This window comes from Petaurus breviceps, unplaced genomic scaffold, assembly GCF_028583685.1.
Source record: "Petaurus breviceps papuanus isolate PSGF00001 unplaced genomic scaffold, PetGlider_PUasm1.0 685, whole genome shotgun sequence".
NCBI lineage: Eukaryota > Metazoa > Chordata > Mammalia > Diprotodontia > Petauridae > Petaurus > Petaurus breviceps.
The window spans coordinates 4,306,238-4,329,315 of record NW_027186455.1 but is presented as its reverse complement, the minus strand read 5'-3'; the positions used below and the strand labels follow the sequence as shown (position 1 = coordinate 4,329,315).

General features: G+C 37.4%; 1 protein-coding gene across 1 annotated transcript in view; it reads right to left on the bottom strand.

Moving 5' to 3' along the window:
• The window catches only part of CTNNA1 (catenin alpha 1), a 161,714-nt gene that overhangs the window by 133,302 nt on the left and 5,334 nt on the right, over positions 1 to 23,078 (bottom strand). The window contains exon 2 of the mRNA XM_069104313.1: positions 1,018 to 1,124. Within this exon, the coding sequence (XP_068960414.1) occupies positions 1,018 to 1,122 (105 nt within the window). The 5' untranslated portion in view covers positions 1,123 to 1,124. The remainder of the gene's footprint in view (positions 1 to 1,017; positions 1,125 to 23,078) is intronic.

Genomic DNA, 23,078 nt, shown 5'->3' with positions numbered 1-23,078 from the left:
TACTATTTCTCATACAAAATATTCCATTGCTAGACTCGCAAAATTTTCACTGTCAACTCCTCATGCCTGGAATATTCTCCCACTTTCATCTCCACCTCTTGGCTTCCTTCAAATCCTGGCTGAAATCCCATCTTGAACAAGAAGCCTTTCCTGGTGCCAGTCATGCTAAGTGCATTCATTCCCTCTACTGATCACCTCCAATTTATACTGTTTCAATCTTGTTTCCATGTTGTCTCTCCTATTGGTCTGTGAGTTCCAGTCCTTGTGACCACAGGGACTGTCTTTCTGCCTTTCTTTGTTTCTCCAACACTTAGCACAGTGTCACTTACTGCTTAGTGACAGACCTATCAAAACGACCACTTCTAATTAGCTAACTATCATCTAATAGTTGGTATTTACACAAAAAGCAGGCATGAGCCAATAAGTGGTGGCCAATCTTTCAAGATTTTGTGTAAAAGGGACATAATGGGTTATAGCTGAAAGAATGCTGATCTCAGTCATGAGAACTGGATTCAAATCCTGATCCTGACATTTCCCAGCTGAGTTACAATGTCACAATGGACAAGTTACAATTGTCTTACTTACCAAATGGAGATACCACTACCTGTAAATAAAACTTAAAACACAATAGTTCTGGCATGTTGGAGATAATGAATAAAGCTATCATAAAAGTGGTTCTCATAAATGCTACAAAAGTACCACCTCAATGCTTGATTTCTATTATCACTCACAATAGCTAACTATCAGTCTATAATGAAGGCCAAACACTGAAAGAACAATGGAGTATGAATCAAAAAAATCTAGTTTCTAATCCTAGTTCTGCTACTACCAGGGGTAAGTTCTTTTCCCTATATGGCTTATGCTTCCTCATCTACAGAAAAAAGAAAGCTAGTTTACATGATTTATAAAGATCCTTCTAATTCTAAAATTCTATGGGTCTTCAAAAAACAACTCAACATGGAAACCTTCTCAAATGACACTACTAAAAAGCTGTAAAACTGGTGTATAAATTCTTACCTGAGTAACAAGAGGTTCCAAAAGTCTTTCAACTGCCAGAGTCCTTATCTCCAGACTTTTGGGGTCCCATTTGAAGTTTATGTTGCCTGCATGTACAGCAGTCATTTCTGGAGACCAAAAAAAAAACCCACAACAGTTAAAGTCTGACAAGCATATTAGACATAAATTTACAAAACACCACTAAGTTTCATGTCAAAATAATCTTTCATTTTAAGTACTTTTATAAAGACCACATAAATGAAAAACATCCAAGACAGACCTGAAAAGGATTCTAGGACTGCAAACTGAGCTACAATATATCTGTCTCTCTCCTAACCAGAACAGTATCTCAATATTCATATTCTCATGATAAACAAAACCATAAGATAAAAAGGCAGCTATAGCAGGATGGCTCACAAGTTCACCTTAGAGAGGTAAACAAAGGAGTTGTCAGAGATGGTTTCATAGTGCACTCAAAGACATTAAGAAATATTTCATGGGATCATCTTGCCTGGCTGTGCTTATGAGAAGCATGAGCAAACAGATCACCATGAACATAACTGAGGCATGTGTATCAATATCTGTTGTAGAAGATAAAAGGGTGAGAAAAAATCTAAGAAGAACATGGGAAGATCCTACAAACCAAATCATTATACACTTTGACATTTGGCCACTTCGATACAAAGATAAAGGGAAGGATGGCAAAAATGTTACATAGTAGGTCTCAGTTCTGAGTGGGGGAAATGATTTGACTACTCATGTCTCACACTTATAAATTAGTAATACTTTCATCCAGAAGAAAGTCAAAATAAGCCATCTGAATACAGTTGACTAGTTAAAGCAAAAATCAAAATCATCTTTAAATTGGAAGGATAAATAATGAAAGAGTTCAAGAAATCACCTACCCAGCAAAACTGAGTATCATGTTTCAAGGGAAAATATGGTCATTCAATGAAATAGAGGACTTTCAAGCATTCTTGATGGAGGGACCACAGTTGAATAAAGAATTTGACATTTGGGGCGGCCAGGTAGCACAGCGAGTAAGAGCACCGGCTCCAGTGTCAGGATGACCTGGAGTTCGAATCCCAGGCTCAGACACTTAGCACCCACCCAGAAACACCTGGTCATGTAACCTTGAGCAAGTTACTTAACCCTGATTGCTTAAAAAAAAAAAAAGAATTTGACATTCAAATACAAGAAGTAGGAGAAGGTAAACAGGGAAAAGAAATTATCAAAGTTGAACTATTTACATTCCTACAATGGAAAAACGGTAATTGTAACTTATGAAACTTTTCTCAGTATGAGGATAGTTGAAGGAATATAAATGAACATATATATGTCTATATAGGAGGGTATATGTGCATATGAATACTTGTGAGTGTGTGTATATATGTGTACAGGTATACATAGACAGAGGGCACAGGAACAATTGAATAGGAAGGGATGATATTTAAAAAATAAAATTAAGAGGTGAGAGAGGAATATAATGAGAAGAGATAGGGAGAGAGAGAATAGGGTAAATTATCTCATATAAAAGAGGCAAGGGAAGGCTGTTAGAATGGAGGGAAAGAACAGGAAGGCAAAAGGGAATGGGTCAACCTTGCTCTCACTGAATTTGGCTTGGGGAGGGAATAACATACACACTAAAGTGGGCATCTTGCCCTGCAGGAAGGTAGGGGGAATGATAGAAGGGAGGGCATGTTGCAGGGGGAGGGTAGTTAGAAGCACACACTTTTGAAAAGGGACAGGGTCAAAGAAGAAAATGGAACAAAATGGGGGGGGGGATAGGATGGAGGGAAGTATAGTCGGTCTTTCGCAATATATCCACTATGGAGGTATTTTGTGTGGCTACACATGTAAAGCCTATGTTGAGTTACTTAGGATTCTGGAAGGGAATCTGGAATTCAAGGTTTTAAAATCAAATGTTTAAAAAATAATTTTTTTTACATGCAACTGGGAAATAAGATGTGCAGGCACTGGGATATGGAGATTTATCTTGCCCTACCAGAAAGTTGGAGGGGGAAAGGGGGAGGATATGGGAGAGATCAGATTGGAGGAGGGGGTATTCAGTGGGATTGTTGTTTCAGGGTGGAATGGGGAAGTACAGGGAGAGAATTTGTAGCTCAAGACCTTGTGGAAGTGGGTGTTGTAAACTAAAAATAAACACAAAATTTTTTAAAAGAAAATAATTTTTTTTTAATGAAAAGGTTCTGTGAACAATTTCCAATGATGATTTCAAGTGAACTACTGATGCCAAAAACTAGGAGCAGAAAAAGACAAAAACTAATGAAAACATTAGCCACAACTAAACCAAAAGAAGCTGAAGCCCGGAAACAAATTCACTGGCCAAGAAGAGAGAGACTAGGTAGCCAACTGTAATGAAAACATTTTTACATTTTTAAGATCTTCCCTGCCCCTAGGCTAAAGTGTACCTGGAGCCTGGGGTGGGAGGCTTATTTTTCAGTAGATACTTTTTGATTGGCCAGTGGGTCCAGAAGATTATTACATTCTCTGAGCCAGGAGAAGGCTATATAAAGCCTGATTTGAGGCTTTGTTTTGGGGCTCACTTTGAGGTTCTGTGATTTGATCAGATAAAACTCTGGGAAGCCATTGTTGAGAGCCCCCCGACTTTGAAGAAAAACCCAGATGTTGATTTGGTATGGATGTAATGGTTGGACAGTTTGGAAACTGTCTACTTGATCTGTTTCTCTGTCTTGATAATTCTGTCTGTATATTCTGAAGTTTGGGGTGCTGACCTTTTTTCCCTGAACTAGGTAAACGATACACATCTGACTGATTAAAGTAAGCTTGTTAACCCATTTTGAGTTGCTTTCCTTTATCAAAGCAGATCTAAGAACCTGTGTTGGCAGCCACCCTGGGGACGCTAGGGGACTTGCTGCTACACCAACGCCAACACCACTTTGGAATACAAACTAATTTTTGTAAAAAAAATTTTTTAAACCTATGGAAGATTATGGCAGAAGATTGTAAGTAGTAATGCTTCTATCATAAAAGCTCAAAAAGCTAGAACAAAACTGACAGGAAGCTTGGCATAAGGCATGTGTTTTGTTGGTCAGTTTGCTTAACTATCCTCCTTTGTTAATAGGCACCATTCTGTATGGGGTGGGTAAAAGAATGAATATAATGAGAAATGATTGTGGCATAAAGGAAAAAAAATTGAGGTGACTGAAAGGTATTATGGTCTTCTCTTTGTCTAATTTTTTATGGTGTGATCTTAATATTCAGGTCACATCCATTCTGAATTTATTTTAGTATATGCCATAAAATGTAAGTCTAAGTTTCTGCCAACTCTTTTTCCATCTTCCCATCAACTCTTGTCAAACACGGAGTTCTTTCTTGGGTAATTCACGTTTTGGGGTTTGCTAAACATTGGGGTGAATTCAGTTATTTCTAGCTTTTTCCTTATCTACTTTGCTCCTTTGATTCTGTTTTTTTCTAACTAGCACCAAATACACTTGCTGATCATTGCTTCATGACATAACCTGAACTCTGCAGGTGGTGCTCTCCCTTTATCCCACCTTTTCTCAATATTTCCTTTGATATTTTTGGATCTTTCTTCCTTAAAACTGTTTTTATTGTTTTTACCCAGCTCTGCAAAGTGTCTTTTGGTGGCAGATTGTTCACAATTGATTTTGGCATCCTCGTCATTTCTAAGAGCATTGAATAATGCTCCAAGTGCTTAAGTTGTTCTTCATTTCTTTTAGAAGACTTTTCAAAATCATCTATACAGATACTATAGCGAGTACTTTGGTAGACTTATTCCCAATTATCTTGCAGTATGATTGGGTGAATTCTTAATCAAAAAGAAAAAAAAAGTCAGGGAAAAATCACAAAAAACTAGATAGATGATTTTAACTATATACAATTGAAAAAAATGTTTTGCAAAATTAATGCAACTAGGAAAATGGAAGTAGTCAAGTAAGAAAAAATTTTTGCATGAAATATTTCTGATGAGGGCCTAATATCTAAAATATATAGACAACAAAGAGAAAGACAGGGATAGTGCCTAAACTTAAGGTTTCATTAAACTGGAGAACTCCTATCAATGTAGGTCACCACCTTCTCTGCCATTTACAGTCTTAAAAGAGCTACCTTTTTAAAAAATAAGGTTAAATGACTTATTCAGGGTCAAACAACCAATATGTATCAGAAGCAAAATTTGAACCTAGGTCTTCCTGAGTTTGAAGGCAGGCATCTATCCAGTACATCATGCTGCCTCTGAAGGCCATTCTCTAAAAATGAGGGGTGAAAAGTACAGTAATAAACCATATGAAAGAATGCTCTAAATCACTAAAAGTCAATGCAAATCAAAACAACCCTGAGATTTCACCTTATACCCAATAAATTGACAAATGGACAGAAGTTGGGATTTGAGCTATGTCCTTGGGGAAGTTAAAAATGAGGAGAGGAAAGGGAAATGGAGGCATTCTAGAAATGGAGGCAAGCCAGGTCAAAGGCACAGAGTCAAGCAATGGAATGATGAGCTTGAGAAACAAGGAAGCAGCTAGACAGCAGAGTGGGAGGAGGAGGAGGATAAAAGAGCTAGCATTTCTGTGGCACTTTAAGGTTTGCAAAGTACTTTACATATTATATCATTTGATCCCCTGTGAACAGATCCTATTATTATCCCCATTTTACAGATGAAGAAACCAAGCTAGGATCACACAGTTCACACACAATAGGATCATACACAATAGGCTGTGAAGAGCTGACCCTGAGTGGCTGAGGAGTGCTGTGTGAGAGGCATGTGGCAGAGTCAGACCTCTGCTTTATCACTCTATCAGCTGAGACTAGACTGGAGAGAAAGACTTGGGGCAAGAAGAGCAATTAGGAGGCCACAGTCCAAGTGATGAAGACCTAAATTAGGGCAGTGGCTATGTGAACAGAAAATGGGGACAAATAAGAGAGATACTACAAAGGCAGAAATTACAAGATATGGCAACAGGCTGGGTATGTAGGGTGAGAATGAGGAGTCAAGGGTGCAAGCCTGGGTAACTGGAAGGATAGTGGTACTCAGGACAGTAGCAAGGAGGTTAAGAAAAAGAAGAGATTTCAAAGATGGAGAGAAGATGACCATCCAGTTCAAGATAATCCAAAACATATCTGATGATTGGGATGGAGCACACACTTACCAAATTTACAGATGACATAAAATGGGCAAAGGAAAGATAAGGTAAATTGCTGGACAATAGATTCAAGGGTCCAAAAACACTCAGACAAGCCAAAACACTAGGAATATGACAGAAACTTATAATGTGTAAAGCCTTACTCATGGATAAAAACACCAATTTCACAAGTACAAGAAGAGCAAGATGTGATTAAATAGGGGTTTCTCTAAAAAAGATCTGAAGTAATCTTAATGGATTGCAAACTCAAGTAAGTCCTAGCAGCTAAATATGCTTATGAAAGCATAGGCTATATTAAGATATGAATAGTGTCCATGGACTAGAAATGAGAGTCCTACTGTACTCTGACATCATAAGAACATAACTTATACACTGTGGTCAGTTCTGAGAACCACATTTAAGTAACATGATAATAGTTTCCAAATATCTGAAGGACAGTTCAGTTTGGTCCTGGAGGACAGACCCAGAATCAATGGGTAGAAACTATACAGGGAAACTTAGTTTGATCCAAGGAAAAACTTCTTTAACGGAGTGAGAGTGTATTTGGGAGAGAATTCTTCTTCAGATAGAGTTTGCCCAAGATGGCTTCTGAGGGCCCATTCAATACAAAATCTATGGTTTGCGGAAGGTTATTAGACTAAATAATTTCTGAAATCCCTCTGGCCCTAGTATACCATTGTATACCTAGTATACCAATTCATTTAGATTAAGTTTTCAAGAAGAGCCCATTTCCCCAAAAGGAATCTCCTCACTGAAAAATTTAGAATTTGGCTAAGTAAAGGCATAGAGGTTTTTATTCAAAAGTCTCACTCAACATAATAAAATCTGAAAATACAATGACATTTAAAAATATTGAGGCCATTTACTTCTAAATCTTTCAACATTCTTGATTGAAGGAGGCCACCTCACCTCAAATCCTTAATCAAAAGCCCAGCTAGGAGTGAAGCCAAACATTATTTTAACTAAACGGAAGACTTATGCTTGACATAACCCCAATCGAAAAAAGATTAAAATAATAATCACTTTAAACCTTAGGGGCAGCATGGCATACAAGATAGAACTGGGAATCGGGACACATGAAGTCTGAGTTCAACTGGTCACTAGTAATGTGAACTTGTACAAATGTTTCACCTATTAAAATGAGGAAACTGGTTTAGGTTAAAAATACATAAATCCTAGAATTTTAGCGTTCAGAGAGACTATTTAGAGATTGTCTGCTACAACCCTCTCATTTTATAAATAAGGAAAACTGATTAATCGTGAAGTGACTTGTCCAAGGCTACATAAGTAATAAGATGCAGAACTGGGATTCAAACACATACCTGATTCCAAGTTAAATGATCTATCTACTACACTAGACCTAGGTTTTCTAACATGCCCACCAACTCATAAGACACTCTAATTTTGCATATTTTCACAGTCTTATAACATATTTGTATCTTGCTTCCCAATGATAGTCTCTAATGTCAGCAACCTTCTTATGCTTCTTGCCACCTTCTAAGTTGTGTTGCTTGTGGAAATTTTTCAGTAAGCATTTAACCAATTTCTCACACTCCCAACAAACACTGTGATAAACATCAGTTTGTGCAACAGACCAAAGATTTCTACACAAGCATAGTAAAGTAAATTGTGTGGAAAAACAAAAAAAAACCACATAAGTTTATACTTATGACAAGAATGGCTTATTCTATTCAATAGCCACCCCAAAAGTCCCATGCTTGTATATTGTTGTTCAGTCACGTCCAACTCTTCATGGTTTCATGGATTATAGAGCACAGTAGGCTCATCTATCCTCCACTGTCTCCTCAAGTTTGTCTGACCTCATGTTACTTGCTTCTATGACGCTATCTATTCATCTCACCCTCTTCCCTTCCATTCTCCTTTGCCTTCAATTTTTCCCAACATCAGGGTCTTTTTCAACAAGTCCTGTTTTCTCATTATGGGACCAAAGTGTATAAGCTTCAAATCTGGTGTTTCTCCTTTCAGTGAATAGTCTGAATTAATTTCTTTTAAGTATTGATTGATTTGATCTCCTTGATGTTCAAGGAATTCTCAAAAGTCTTCTCCAGTACAATTCCCATGCTTGTGTAAAAAACATTATCCCCCAGTACTCCAACAACTGATAACCATTCTCCATTTATTCATTCAACAACCTGCCTCTACTGAGAGTTTGGTATATCCAAGGAATTCTATATTCTCTAAGCTGTATTTACTTTTTAAAGTAAATTTTCCTTAATATGTTTATGGTTTTTTACCCCACCAGAATTCCTCCTAAAATCCATCTTCCTCCCATAGAACTATCCCATATAACATAATATTTTAAGAGAAAAATAAACAAAAAAGACAGCAAAATTGAACAGTGCATTGAAAAAGTCTGAAAATATATGCAATATACCACACTGTAGTCCTCCCACCTCTGACAAAGGAATGGGAGTATCTTACATCTCTTCTTGGGGGCCATGCTTGTTTGTCATTTTGCAGCACTCACTTTTGACTTCACTGTGGCTGTTAGTCTTTCCATTCACAGCATCTGTAGTAATCATGTATAATGTTTTTTTGGCTATCTACGCTTCTCTGTATTCATCATATTCATCATTTCTTACAGCACTCCCTTACACTCATGTACCAGAATATCGGTATAGTCATTCCAAATTAACAGGCATTCTAGGAACATAGATCTAGAACTGGTAGGGATCTTAGAAGTCTTTTCAATACCTTCATTCAACAGATAAAGACGCTTAGGTTCCAGAGTGTTGAATGGTTCTGTAATTAAATTTTTAAGATCTTCCCTGCCCCTAGGCTAAAGTGTACCTGGAGCCTGGGGTGGGAGGCTTATTTTTCAGTAGATACTTTTTGATTGGCCAGTGGGTCCAGAAGATTATTACATTCTCTGAGCCAGGAGAAGGCTATATAAAGCCTGATTTGAGGCTTTGTTTTGGGGCTCACTTTGAGAAGTGTTCTGTGATTTGATCAGATGAGACTCTGAGAAGCCGTTGTTGAGAGCCCCCCATCTTTGAAAAACCCAGATGTTGATTTGGTATGGATGTAATGGTTGGACAGTTTGGAAACCTGTCTACTTGATCTGTTTCTCTGTCTTGATAATTCTGTCTGTATACTCTGAAGTTCGAGGTGCTGACCTTTTTCCTCTGAACTAGGTAAACACATATTTGACTGATTAAAGAAAGCTTGTTAACCCATTTTGAGTTGCTTTCCTTTAACAAAGCAGATCTAAGAACCTGTGTTGGCAGTCACCCTGGGGAGGCTGGGGTGCTTGCTGATACAGGTTCTTAAGGTCAAACATGTAGCAAATGGTAAAGCTAGGATATGACCCTAGGTTCTTTGACTATATAGCCTATTTTCCCCTACTGTCTTACCTTGTGCTAGGTCCTGTGCTGAGAAAATAGAAGACAAGAGTGAAGGCAATAAAAACAATTGTACATAACTTCCTTTCTCCCCACCACATGAAAAGGGAAGGTGATTTCATCTCATAGAAACAGCCAAGTCTTTTATTTCATAAGATCAAAGACAGGGAGCTGGAAGGGATCTGACCTCCCTCTTATCTTATAGATGAGACACTGACCCAGAGAGATTGTAACCCAGTAGAGCTCCAATTTGAACCCAGGCCCTTTAACTCTAAATCCAACATTGTTTCCATTCACTAAACTATGGTACCCTGCTAGCAGAAAATACTCCTTTCCAGGCCATTTTCTGTCTGTTGTTTAGTACTTTCAGTAACCAACACATTTTTCAGATGTTAACCATTTCCAGCATTTCTGTTCCATCTGCTGTCCCTCAAAAAGAAACAAGGAAGGAGGAGAGATTGAAAACAGGAGAAAGCAAAAGTCTCATTTAAAGTTTTTAAAATGTAACCATCTCCTTTTCTCTCTTAACATAGCAGGTCCCAGTACCAATAATAACAAAATCTACCTTATCAGTTGAACCACTTAGGAGATCATTTACCATAGTCTATGTAAATGCCTTACATTTGCATAAGCTAGGAAAATACCTGAATAGGTGGAAAGTTTATTATCCTGAAATTAGTTTTGATCAATATTTGAAGGTTGGAACATAAGACATTAATTCAAATCTCTAGGTATTAGGGGATAGGGGAGAAAATAGTAGCTTTGGTTAATAAGGTCAACCACACTTGGGGGAGAGGGGAGGGCATTTTTTTGTCCCTGGAGATCTGAATTTGAAAAAATGGCATGTTTGGGGAACTACAAAGGATCTGATCAAAAGTGAGACATCTAAGACATATGTATATATACATATTTATATACTTTAAAATATTTAAGTTGTGTTTTTGGCAGTTAGATTCATGGATGAATCCACAGCTGTGTTAATGCCATTTAATGTTCATATAATCTAGCATTCATGATAGCTCAGAATGCTCCAAAATAGTGTATAATGTACAATGTGGCAGTTAACATTGCTCTGAGAACTTTAATTTCTAAATTTCCTGATGCACATTTAAATGAACAATATTAACACTGCATTAACTGAACCTTGATTTAAAAAAAAAATTTAGTAGCATAGTAGAGATATAATAGTTTTAGTGCAGACATTTTAAGAATGATATGACTATTCCTTTGTAAATTAATGTTTAATGTGTTTAGGAAGGGGTATAGTTTGATGCATGAATTGAGATACTTTGCCATAATCAGATCCTTTGATATGAAATTATGCTTTTCCCCCATTTTCCTTTTTTCTTCTACAATCCTTTTCTTCCAACATAAAAACTGCCAGTGGAACTCCTTGATCTCTGTCCCCTGGCCACTTATACTTGTCTTGTTTTATTTATGTAGGTAAGGCAGAAATAGACTTCTGTATGACTCCTCCTCCTAGAGAATCCTTTGATTACTATTACTCATTAATTACGGTTGGATAATAACCCTATTAGGCTATGGAGTCAGTTTGACTAGAAATAGTGAAGGCTTTAAAAAATTACCTAGTTATGCCAGGAGGGCTGAATGTAATCATAAATCAGAGGGTATGACTTAGATTAAGGCAAGGCCTTTTGTTTTTATGGGTGCATATTTTAAAATTAAGTTCTTTAAACCCTTTTCATACTCTATGATAGACAAAGAACCCAAAGAGACCTTATCCTTCAAATGATGTTGCTCTTTTCAAAAACATCAGTGTCTTAAATGCCAGATTTAATGGCCTCTTTCTCAGTCCCCACTCATCCTACTTGACTTCCACAGCTTTAGACAGTTAATGAAGGTCTTCCTTGAAAATAACTCCCCTAGCTTTTCATGACATTGTCATCCCTGTCCCAGTTCCTGTTGCCATCCCCTCCTCACACATTGCCACTGCTCCTTCTCAGTTTCCCTTTCTGGATCTTTATCCGGGTCACATTCACTAACCCTGGGTCAGTCAATGAGTCAACAAGCATATATTAAGTGCTTACTATATATCCTAAGTGCTGTGGATACAAAGAAAACCAAAAACATGGTTCTTCCATGTAATGTAAATGGTTCCAGGGTAAATAGAAGATTATCTCAAAAGGACAGCACCAACAGTGAGAAGAGAGGCAGGAGGGAAAATGGGAAAGGTCTTTACGCCTCCGTTTCTTCACTCACCTACCTCAAAGGGAAATCTAAGAATTGGACATAAAGTGCTTTTCAAACCTTAAAAGGTTCATGTAAATGTGAAGCACTATTTAACTATTTAAACTTGCGGCCTTGAAGTCAAAGGTTCCCCACCCCTGTACTATTATATCTATCTGCACCTGAAGTTGGTCCTGGGCCCACTTCTCATTTCTTTCTTAATTGTGTTACTTAAGGACTTCCTGTGGGTCCAAGAATCATCTTTATGCAGGTGATTCCCATATCTGTATATCCAGCCTTGAGTTCCAGTCCCACATATCCCAACTACCTTCTGGATATCTCTCACACAGTTTGGTTTTAGGGCATCTCAAATTAAAATCCACAACAGAACCTTTTATTGCTCTTCTTTTCCTAGTCCTCTCCTCTTCCCAACTTTTCTTTTACTGCTGGGCACCGTTATATTTCCTGACACATAGGCTTGCAACCTTTACTCCTTCCTTACACTTATCCAATCAGTGGTCAAATATCACCATGACTCAGTTCTCAAAAGAACCACAAATAATAAAATATATGACAGAACACTCCCAATCACTGATAAGAGAAATGCAAATCAAAACAATCTTGAAGATTTATCTTAAACTTGGCAAATTGGCGAAGATGACAAAAGTTGGTAATAATTGTTTGGGACGTTGTGAGAAGACAGACACAGTAGTGCATCACTGGTGGAGCTATGAATCAGTAAGTCAACCATTCCGGAAAACCATTTGGCTCATCCACACCTCATGACTTAAAGATTCCACTACTATGCCTGTACCCCTGAGAGGTAAGGAGGAGAAGAAATTCCCCATATACACCAACTACTTACAACAAGCAGCACTTATGTGAGAGCCAAGACTTGGAAACAAAGTAGATGCTCATTAACTGGGAATTGTGGTTTTTCCCTTTGGAAATTGTTTTCCATGGTTTATGATGTTGTTCTAAACCTATTTTCTACCAAAATGCTTTCTAGTTTCCATGGGAATTATTGTAAAATAAGGCATTCCTCCCCAATAATTTAAATTCTCAGGTTTAACAAACACTGAGTGGCTTCATCCATTTGTTTCAAGTTTCATGATTATCAAGTCTTTAATCTACTTTTCTATTTAAGCAGCATCAAATAAGCTCGATAATTACTGCTTTACAATATAATTCGATGTCTTATAATACTAGGCTCTCAATTTTTTTTTTGTTTTCATATCTTGACCTATTCTGCTTCCAAATGAATGTTATTATTGTTGCCTAAAGTAACCCCTTGGTAATTTACTACAGCACTAAATCTCTAGACTAATTTAGGCAGCGTCATAATTCTCATTATATTAAGCAATGCCCAACCATTAATATTATTTTTGAAAAGTCTGTTTTGTAATATGTTATATTATAAATCCTCTCTGTGTCTTGGTAGATTACCTCTCATATATTTTATGCATTTGAAGTTGTTCTGAATACATTTTCTCTACGTTTTCCTTGTGGTTTTTGTTAGTAATATAAAGAAATTATTATTTTGTGGATTTATTCTATATACTAATATTTATTGAAGCAGTAACAGGGACTGTTTTTTTCAGTGTCTTGATTAGTTTCTTTCATAGCAACTAGATATGAAAAAGAAGAGGGGCAGCTAGGTGGTGGTGAGTAGAGCTCACCCTGGAGTCAGGAAGAGTTCAAATCCTCCTCAGACACTTGACACTTACTAGCTGTGTGACCTTGGGCAAGTCACTTAACCCCAATTACCCTGCCTCCCCCTCTCCAAAAAGACCAAACAAAGAAAAAAGGAAGACAAAAATAACATCAAGGTTTTGAGAATAGGGAAAAGTGAATGACATGTATACAAAAGAAGAAACAGAAAAAGAAAGTTATTAAATGAACAGGGCAAATCAAAGAAAATAGCTTAAATGAGACTTGTGGGGAAAGATTACTTCTAATAAGGGAATCCAATAAAATAACCAACTTGAAAGGAGAAAACAAAAAGTTCAGAAGGGGACACAAAGTTCTGTTGCAACGGAATTAAACTCAGTATAACCTTTTTTTTTTAAGGCAAACCATATGTAACATATATTTCTAGTTACACATACAAACTTTTCTTGATTCCCCCTTTTAACCTATTGAAATGATGAATTATCTAAAGTAGAAATGACCTTGCCCATGTAGAGCTGAAATGGGATAGAAGATATCCAACAACAGACTGAGGAACTTCGTGTTAAGAGGGATGATAATGTTAATCTTCATCAACATAAATGCTTAAGTCTCAGAAAGAAAAAGAGTGAAGAGGAATGGAGAAATGGGTACTAAAGTCCATATAAATACTACACTTAAATTCAGTTACCTAGAAAACATAGGGACACTTCTTTTTACTCATTCTAAAGATTCCATCTGAACTTTGATTTCTTTCAAAGGCGGCCTCTAATTTCCTTTCTAGATTCAACAAACATTTAAATACAAATATTTAACATAACTTTGAAGGGCCAATGATTAATAGGCAACATCCCTACTCTAGTGATCAAGCTAGCATTCTATTTAGCCAGCTTAGTTTTTCTCCCCCCAGAAAGGAACATTTACAAATGTAAATGGTTCTAAGATAAAAATAGTCCCTTTTTTCTAGGAACTAACAACAGCCCCCTAACCAAATGTAAATGATAACTATAATAGACCATCAACACTTGTGGGAATACATTCTAGTCTGTCCCAGGAATGGAGAACTCCAGGAAAAGTATAGCAATAATTAAACAACATTTTCACCTTTTCAATTCTCACTCATTACCTAATTGTATACTACCATTCTTTTAAGTATAATGGAGATAATAAATAATTAAATTTTTACATTTTGGCATTTTGAATATTTAAATATCAGGAGTACTATGTATGCCTCCTCTCTTCAGAAATGAGGTAGTTTCTTCTACTTTAAACCAACCTTAAAAAGGTCACATTCAAAGTATTTTCACAGTTCCAACCATAGTAGCACTTTTAAGTGTAAGCACAAACTACAGTCAAATTTTGTTTTAATAGTAAAGTAGCAGACTTTTAGGATAGCAAAACTACTCTGGACAAAGAAGACAGCAAGATCTGAAATTCATATAGGTTAAATCATGACAAGAACATCATCACAACAAACTATTTCCAAGATCTAGAAACAACAATTTGGTAAAATATTTGCTACATTCTAGAATAGTAATAGAATTTAAGCAGTTCATTGATATTTATTATAAAAGGATTTTTTTCCATATAATCAAAACTAACCTAATACTACTCTGAAGCAATCTTGAAGAATTTACCTTTCATTTAACATTAAACAAGACCTTGTATTTATAATAAAAGGACAAAACATTTAATTTTTGAGCTATACATTATCTTGGATAAAATTTCTTATCTCCAAATTTTAGAATAAAAACCTTAACACAGATTCATACTCTTTAAAGTCTGAAAAAATGTTTCTGGTCTAGATGTGAAAATAACTTACCCATTAGTAAATCCACTCCTCCTCAAACCCAAACAAACCATCCATAAGCAGGGTTGTTAAAATTAATTATATTGGAACTTGGTGTATAACAGCTACAATGTCCAGTATAATTGTATTTACTATATATTGTAGAAGTAACTGGAAGTCACAGAATATTCTATTATATTCTATAATATTCTAATAATATTAAATCTCAACTGAACACCTTTGATAGATAACAATATATCAACAAGTAAATAGAAAATGCCCTATTAATTTCAAGCTCCATTAGAAATGGATTTAGGGAGCCATTTGCACAAAAGGGGGAATGTCTCAATATTTGTGAAAAAATCTGTGAAAACAGAAACAACATAATGAGCATTTAAGTGTTCCTAAAGAGAAATAGTAATGCTAAATACTTGTTTTGTAGTGAGTTTTTCAGCACACTTCAGCCTTTAGATTAGGAATGAGTTCAGAATTCATGTTAAGTGAATAACATACAAGAGAACAAGTCAGGTATAGTAGAAATCAGAACTACACAAGCTTCTGCAAAGAGTTCTGTCAGTGGACCACAAATCAATTCTAGGACATCAAGGTTACAGAAGACCTCCATGCTTCACATTTTACAAGACCTAAGACTAAAAACAAATGGCATATTTCTTGCATTAAGGCGTCAAGGAACCCTTTCCCAAATGTTATCTCACTTAATGTCATGAATTAATTGATCCTGAAAAAATATGATATGAAGTTTCCTACTCTATAGAAGGGTTTATAGTGTATTAACAATGTTTTTGAAAAAAGATTTAAGGCAATCTTAAGTACTATATACTGAGTTATTATTCCATCTCAGAGTGGGAAAGGACCTTATAAGTCATTCAGTCCAAGTAGGAACTATAAAGTTCAAACATCAACTTAGCCTTTAGCTGAAGATTCATTGGAGGAGAAGACCCACAACTTCAAGGGGCAGTCCATTCCACTTTTGGATACTTCTCCGCATCTTCCACCTGTTATTTCTAGTTGTCTTCTGGGGCCAAGCAGAAAACCAGCCTAATCCCTGTGCCAAAGTCTTTCAAGTAAATACGCTGTTCCCCTCTTAAGTCTTCTCTCCAGACCAAGTATCTCCAGTTCTTTCAACTCACTCTTCAAAAGGCATGGAGACCTCTTTCACCATTTTGGGTCACCATCCTCTGAATTTTTCCAACTTGTTAATGATCTTCCTAAAATTTACCTCTATATATTCACTGGAAGTCCTTGCTGACAACTTCAAAAGTAGCCTCATAAATAATATCCATGAATTAAAAGAAAATGGTTTATTCAGACCACAAAGCTCTGCCCTAGGTCTTCTCTTTCTACACTTTCATGTTGACCTATCAGTTCCCTTGGATTCAATTATCATGATCTCAGGAGCACAGATTTAGAGCTGGAAGGAGCCTTAGAGAGTATCTAGAACAACCCCAACATCACCACCAGTTTTATAGATAAGGAAATTGAAGCCCACAGGAATTAAGTGATTTATACAAGGTAGTATTTCTAGTGAGTAGCAGAGATGAGATTTGAACTGATAAAGAAAGGATTTGAACTCCAATCCTGAGCCCAAATCAAGGCTCTTTCCATTATACTATGAAGTCTATATATTTCAAACTAGGTATCTAAAACAGAACTCATAAGCTTTCCCTTAAAATCCAACCCTCTTCCCTATTTCTTTTAAGGGCACCATCATGCTTCCAGTGACTGAGGTTCATACAACCTTGAAAATATCACCAACTCCTCACTCTCTATCACCATACACATCCAAACAGATGCCAAGTGTTATGAATTCTACATCCCTATTATCACTTTCATTTGGTCCCTTCTCTCCACTTACACAACTAACATTCTTGAGCAGTCCTAATTACCACTAACCCCAACAACCTCCTTTAATGGGTTACCTGCCTTAAGTATATCCCCCTCCAATCCATCCTCCACACACCTGCCAAATGATATTACTAAAGGCTTGGTTATATCATGCTCCTGCTCAAGAAATTTAATGGCTTCAACCTTTTCTCTAGAATCACCTACAAATTCCTTTATTTGACATTTAAAACCCCTGACAACCTGGCCCCAACCTAGTTTTCCAAGGCTTAATCAACATTACTCACTTTCATACACTCTTCAGTTCACCCAAACTGGCCTTCTTGTCATCTCTCACACATGACATTCCATCTCTTATCTCTGTGTCTGCCCCCATGCCTGGAATGGCACTCTTTCCTCACCTCCATGTCAGAATTCCCAGCTTCCTTCAAAGCTTAATTCAAACAACGGGTATGAAAGTCTTTCCTGACAGCAATGAGCTGCCAGTATCTTCCTCCAAAATTACCTTGTATTTGCGTATATACTGAATTAAGCATAAATTGTCTGTCTTCCCAGATAGAATTCAAGTTGGAGGAGAAACACAATGCCTGGCCCACAGTAGATACTTATAAACACTAGTTTATTCACTGACACTATAAGAGTAGGAAAGACTGGGTAATGGTTGCATTTCGTTCCTTTATAGTAGAGAAGGAAAGGACAACCAAAAAATAAGATATCAGTCAGTCAACAAGCCTTTATTAAGCTCTTCTTTTGGGCTTGGAGATTATACTAAGCCCTGGGGATACAAAAAAGACGAAAATATAACCCCAGCCTATGAGGAGCTCACATTCTAATGGAGGAGATAATATACAAATAATTAGGTACAAAGAAGACATATAGTGTAAATGGAAGAGAAAGTCTGAAAGAAGTCATGGGGAGGAGATGGACAAGAAACCCCTCCAGCAGAAGGGATCTGACAAGTGTATTAAAGGAAGCCCTGAGGCAGAGATGAGGAAGAGAATTCCAGGAATGAGGGACAGTCAATGAGGGGGCAAGGAATGGAGAGACTGGGTGTCAAGTTCCAGAAAGAGGAAAAAAAACAGTATCACTGCATTGTAGAGTACACAGGGAGAAATAAAGCATAAGTGCATAGAAAAAGTACATGGAAAAGTGCATAGAAAGACTTGTATAGATTCAATTACAAAGAAAAGAATTTTTACAACCAGTATCTCTGATAAAGGTCTCATTTCTAAAATATATAGAGAACTGAGTCAAACTTAAAAGAACACAAGACATTCCCCAAATGATAAATGGTCAGAGAAATACAAACGGCAGTTTTCAGAGGAAGAAATTAAAGCTATCTAACAGTCATACGAAAAAATGTTCTAAATCACTATTGATCAGAAAAATGCAAATCAAAACAACTCTGTGGTACCACATTACACCTATCAGATTGGCTAAATAACGAAACAGGAAAATGATATATGTTGGAGAAAATGTGGGAAAATTGGAACACTAATTAATTGTTGGAGTTGTGAACCAATACAACCATTCTGGAGAACAATTTGGAACTATGCCCAAATGGTTATAAAAATGTGCATGCCCTTTGACCCAGCAATACCATTTCTAGGGCTATATTGCAAAGATATCATAAAAACGGGAAAGGGACCCACATGTACAAAAATATTTATAGCAGCTATTTTTGTGTTGGCCAAGAACTGGAAACTGAGAGGATGGCCAAATTAGGGAATGGCTGAACAAGTTGAGGTATATGAATGTAATGGAATACTATTGTGCTGTAAGAAATGATGAATAGGCTGACTTCAGAAAAACCTGTAAAGACTTATGTGAACTGATGCTGAGAGAAGTGAGTAGAGCCAGGAGAACATTGTACACAGTAACACCCACAGTGTTTGGTGGCTGATTTTGATAGACTTAGCCCTTTTCAGCAATGCAAGGACCTAAAACAATTCCAAAGGACTCATCATGGAAAACGCCATCCACATCCAGAGAAAGATGGGGGGCAGAGTCAAGATGGCAGAGCAGAAACAGGACTTCCCAGGCTCCGGCTTCCACCTCCTCTAATTCATGTAAAAAATGACTCTAAACAAACTTTGGAGCTACAGAACTCACAAAATGACAGAGAGAAGCTAACTTCCCACTGAAGACAGACCAGCAAGCTGGCACGAAGTGGCCAGCACAGTGCTCTGGGACCCGACCCCGCCCCCCCCCCCCCAACCAGAGGTTTTAGCCTCAGGGCAGCCACAACCAGCTGCTGGCCAGAGGGACTTCAGATCACCAGCAGCTGTGGCGGTTTCCAGAATTATCAACACATAGATGCTAAGGACAAAGTGAGACTTCAGTGCAGTATGGACTTTGGGATCCAGTAGTTCAGGAGTGCAGTCAGCCTTTGCCCCAGGGGGAAGAAGCAGCTGAGGTGCACTAGCCCTGCAGCTTCAGCGCCTGGCCTGCAAATTGTAGGGGGACCAAGCAACCAATCTGAGGGGCAATTGCTCTTGCTTTAACCTGCTTGGATATGGATCGCTGTCCTGGGTGGAGGTCCTGGTGTGTGCGACCAGCTTGCCAGAGCATGTGGAAGCTTCAGAGAGGGCACCCAACTAATATAATACCTTTGGCAGCTGAGAAACCCCAGCGATTGGGATGAAGCTCCCCTGTCTGGTGGCAAAGTCCTACTGTGGCAAAAAGCCCAAAAGTCAAGTAATTGAGTGGCAACATGAGCAAACGAGGGAAGCAAAGTAAACAGAGCAACCCAACTTTACACTCCTATTTTGGGGACAAAAAGTATCAAAGCATGGAACAGGAGGAAGACAAGAAGTCAGAACTGCACCAAAAGCTTCCAAGAAAAATATGAGCTGGTTACAGGCCATAGAGGACCTTAAGAAAGATTCTGAAAACCAAATAAGAGAAGTGGAGGAAAAATTGGGAAGACAAATGAGAACAATGCAAGAAAATTATGAAATGAGAGTCAACAACCTGACTGAAGAAAATTACACCTTAAAAAATACACTAACTCAAATGGCAAGAGACTCAAAAAGGCAATGAGGAGAAAAATGCCTTAAAAAGTCGAATTTGCCAGGTGAAAAAAGAATCTCAAAACCTCACTGAAGAGAAACATTCCTTCAGAATTAGATTAGAGCAAATGGAAGCTAGTGACTTTATGAGAAATCAAGATACTGGGCGGCTAGGTGGCGCAGTGAGTAAAGCCCCAGCCCTGGGGTCAGGAGGACCTGAGTTCCAGCTTCAGACACTTAACACCCACACAAAAAACTAGCCGTGTAACCCTGGACAAGTTACTTAATCCCAACTGCCCTCCAAAAAGGCAAAAAAAAAAAAAAAAGAACTCAAGATACTATTAAACAGATCCAAACAAATGAAAAAATAGAAGGCAATGTGAAATATCTCATGGGAAAAACACTCACCTGGAAAATAGATCCAGGAGAGATAATTTAAAAATTATTGCACTACCTGAAAGCCAGGATCAAAAAAAGAACCTAGAAATCATCCTCAAAGAAATTCTCAAGGAAAACTGCCCTGATGTTTTTGAACAGAGGGCAAAATAGAGGTTGAAAGAATCCACTGATCACCTCCTGAAATAGATCCCCAAAAGAAAACTCCTAGGAACATTATAGCCAGGTTCCAAAATTCCCAGATCAAGGAGAGAATATTACAAGCAGCCAGCAAGAAACAAGTTGAATATTGTGGAAATACAATCAGGATAACCCAGGATCTGGCAGCTTCTACACTGAGAGATCGAAGGGCTTGGAATACGATATTCCGGAGGTCAAAGGGGCTGGGATTAAAGCCAAGAATCACCTACCCAGCAAAACTGAGTATCATGTTTCAGGGTAAAATATGGTCATTCAGTGGAATAGAGGACTTTCAAGCATTCTTGATGAAAAAACCAGAGTTGAATAGAAAATGTGACATTCAGATACAAGAAGCATGAGAAGGTAAACAGGGAAAAGAAATCATAAGGAACTTATCAAAGTTGAACTATTTATATCCCTACATGGAAAAACAGTCATTGTAACTTATGAAACTTTTCTCAGTATGAGAATAGTTGAAGGGAATAGAAATGTGTACATATACATACATACATACATGTCTATATAGATGGATATATGTGTATATGAATACATATGTGAATGTGTATATAGGTTTGCAGGTATACATAGATAGAGGGCACAGGACCAATTTAATAGAAAAGGATGATACTTAAAAGGTGAAATTAAGAAGTGAGAGAGGAATATAATGAGAGGAGATGGTGTAATAGTAATTGAATTTAAAGATTTACAGATGGGGAGAGACAGAATGGGGTAAACTATCTCATATAGAAGAGGCAAGGAAAAATGGTTACAATGGAGGGGAAGAACAGGAAGGCAAATGGGAATGGGTTAACCTTATTCTTATTGAATTTGGCTCAGGGAGGGAATGACATACACACTAAATAGGGTATCTCACCCTACAAGAGAGTCGAGGGGAAGGGGATGAGAGGGGGGGCAGGCTGAAGCACCCACTTTTGAAAAGGGACAGGATCAAAATAGAGAATAGAATAAGTGGGGGGTGGGATAGGATGGAGGGAAATATAGTCAGTCTTTCACACTATGGAAATGTTTTGCAAAGCTACACATGTACAACCTATACTGAATTGCTTATCTTTCCAGTAAGGGTGGGTTACAAGGGAGGAAGGGAATGAATCTGGAATTCAAAGTTTTAAAATCAAATGTTTAAATATATATATATTATTATTATTAATATTTTACATGTAACTGGGACATATATAGGCACTGGGGCATAGAGATCCCCCGTGCCCTACTAGAAAGTTGGAGGGGATATGGGAGAAGATATGGGAGAGAGCAGATTGGAGGAGGGGATAGCCAGTGGGATCAATATTTTGGGGCGATGAGTAGGGAAAAAAATGGGGAGAAAATTTGTAACTCAAAATCTTGTGGACACGAATGATGTAGCTAAAAGTTAATAAAGCATTTGATAAAAAAAAAGAGAGAGAACTATGGAGTTTGAACGCAGAGCGAAGCAGACTATTTTCTTTTTTTGTTTTGTTTTTTCTTTCTCATGGTTCCTGCCATTTGTTCTAATTCTTCTACACAATATGACTAATCTGAAAATGTTTAATAGAAACGTATATGTAGAACCTATATCAGATTGTATGCCATCTTGGGGAGAGGGGAGAAGAGGGAAATGACAAAAATGTAAAACTTATAGAAGTGAATAAATTAACTTAAAAAAAATAAACAACTGAACTCATAGGAGCTAATGAAATCACCAACTGAGATAGAGGGAGAAGAAGGGGAGCAGGCATGTATTTATCTACTAAGTGCAAGGGAATCTAATAACAAGTTACAAATACTATCTCACCTGATCTTCATAACAACCCTTTCAAGAAGATACTATTATTATCCCCATTTTACACTTGAGGGAACCAAAGTAGAGGTTAAGTGACTGCCCAGGATCATATAGCTACTATCTAAAGCTGAATTTGAACTCGGATCTTCATGATTCCAGGGCTAGCTGTATATACCTAGCTATTCTGGACAGACCCTTAAGAGACACCCAAAGTTAGTAGCATCGACATGGAAGATCTAGCAAAAGAGACTGAGAAGGAGCAATCAGATAGGTAGGAAGGCATACAAAACAGGAAAGAACACTGCATTAAAAGCCTAGAAAGGATCAAGGAAAAGAGGGTGATTAACAAGTGTCAAAGGCTGAAGACATACCAAGAATAATAACGGGGGAAAGTCATTAGACTTAACTATTAAGAGAATAAGAGTAACTTCAGAGAAAAAAGTTTCCATTGAAATGATGAGGTTGGACATCATATTGCAGTTTAGAATCAAGTGAAAGGAGAAAAAGTGAAAGCACTAAGTGTAAATGGCTTTCTGAAATTTAGTTAAAAAGGGGAGGTGAGATACAGGCCAATAGCTAGCAGGGATGCTCAGACCAAGGGAAAGTTTTGAGAAATAGGCTTGTTTGTAGGCAACAATCAATAACCAGAAGACAATGAGGCATTAAAGATTAATGGAGAGGAGGCAATTTACTGGATAATAT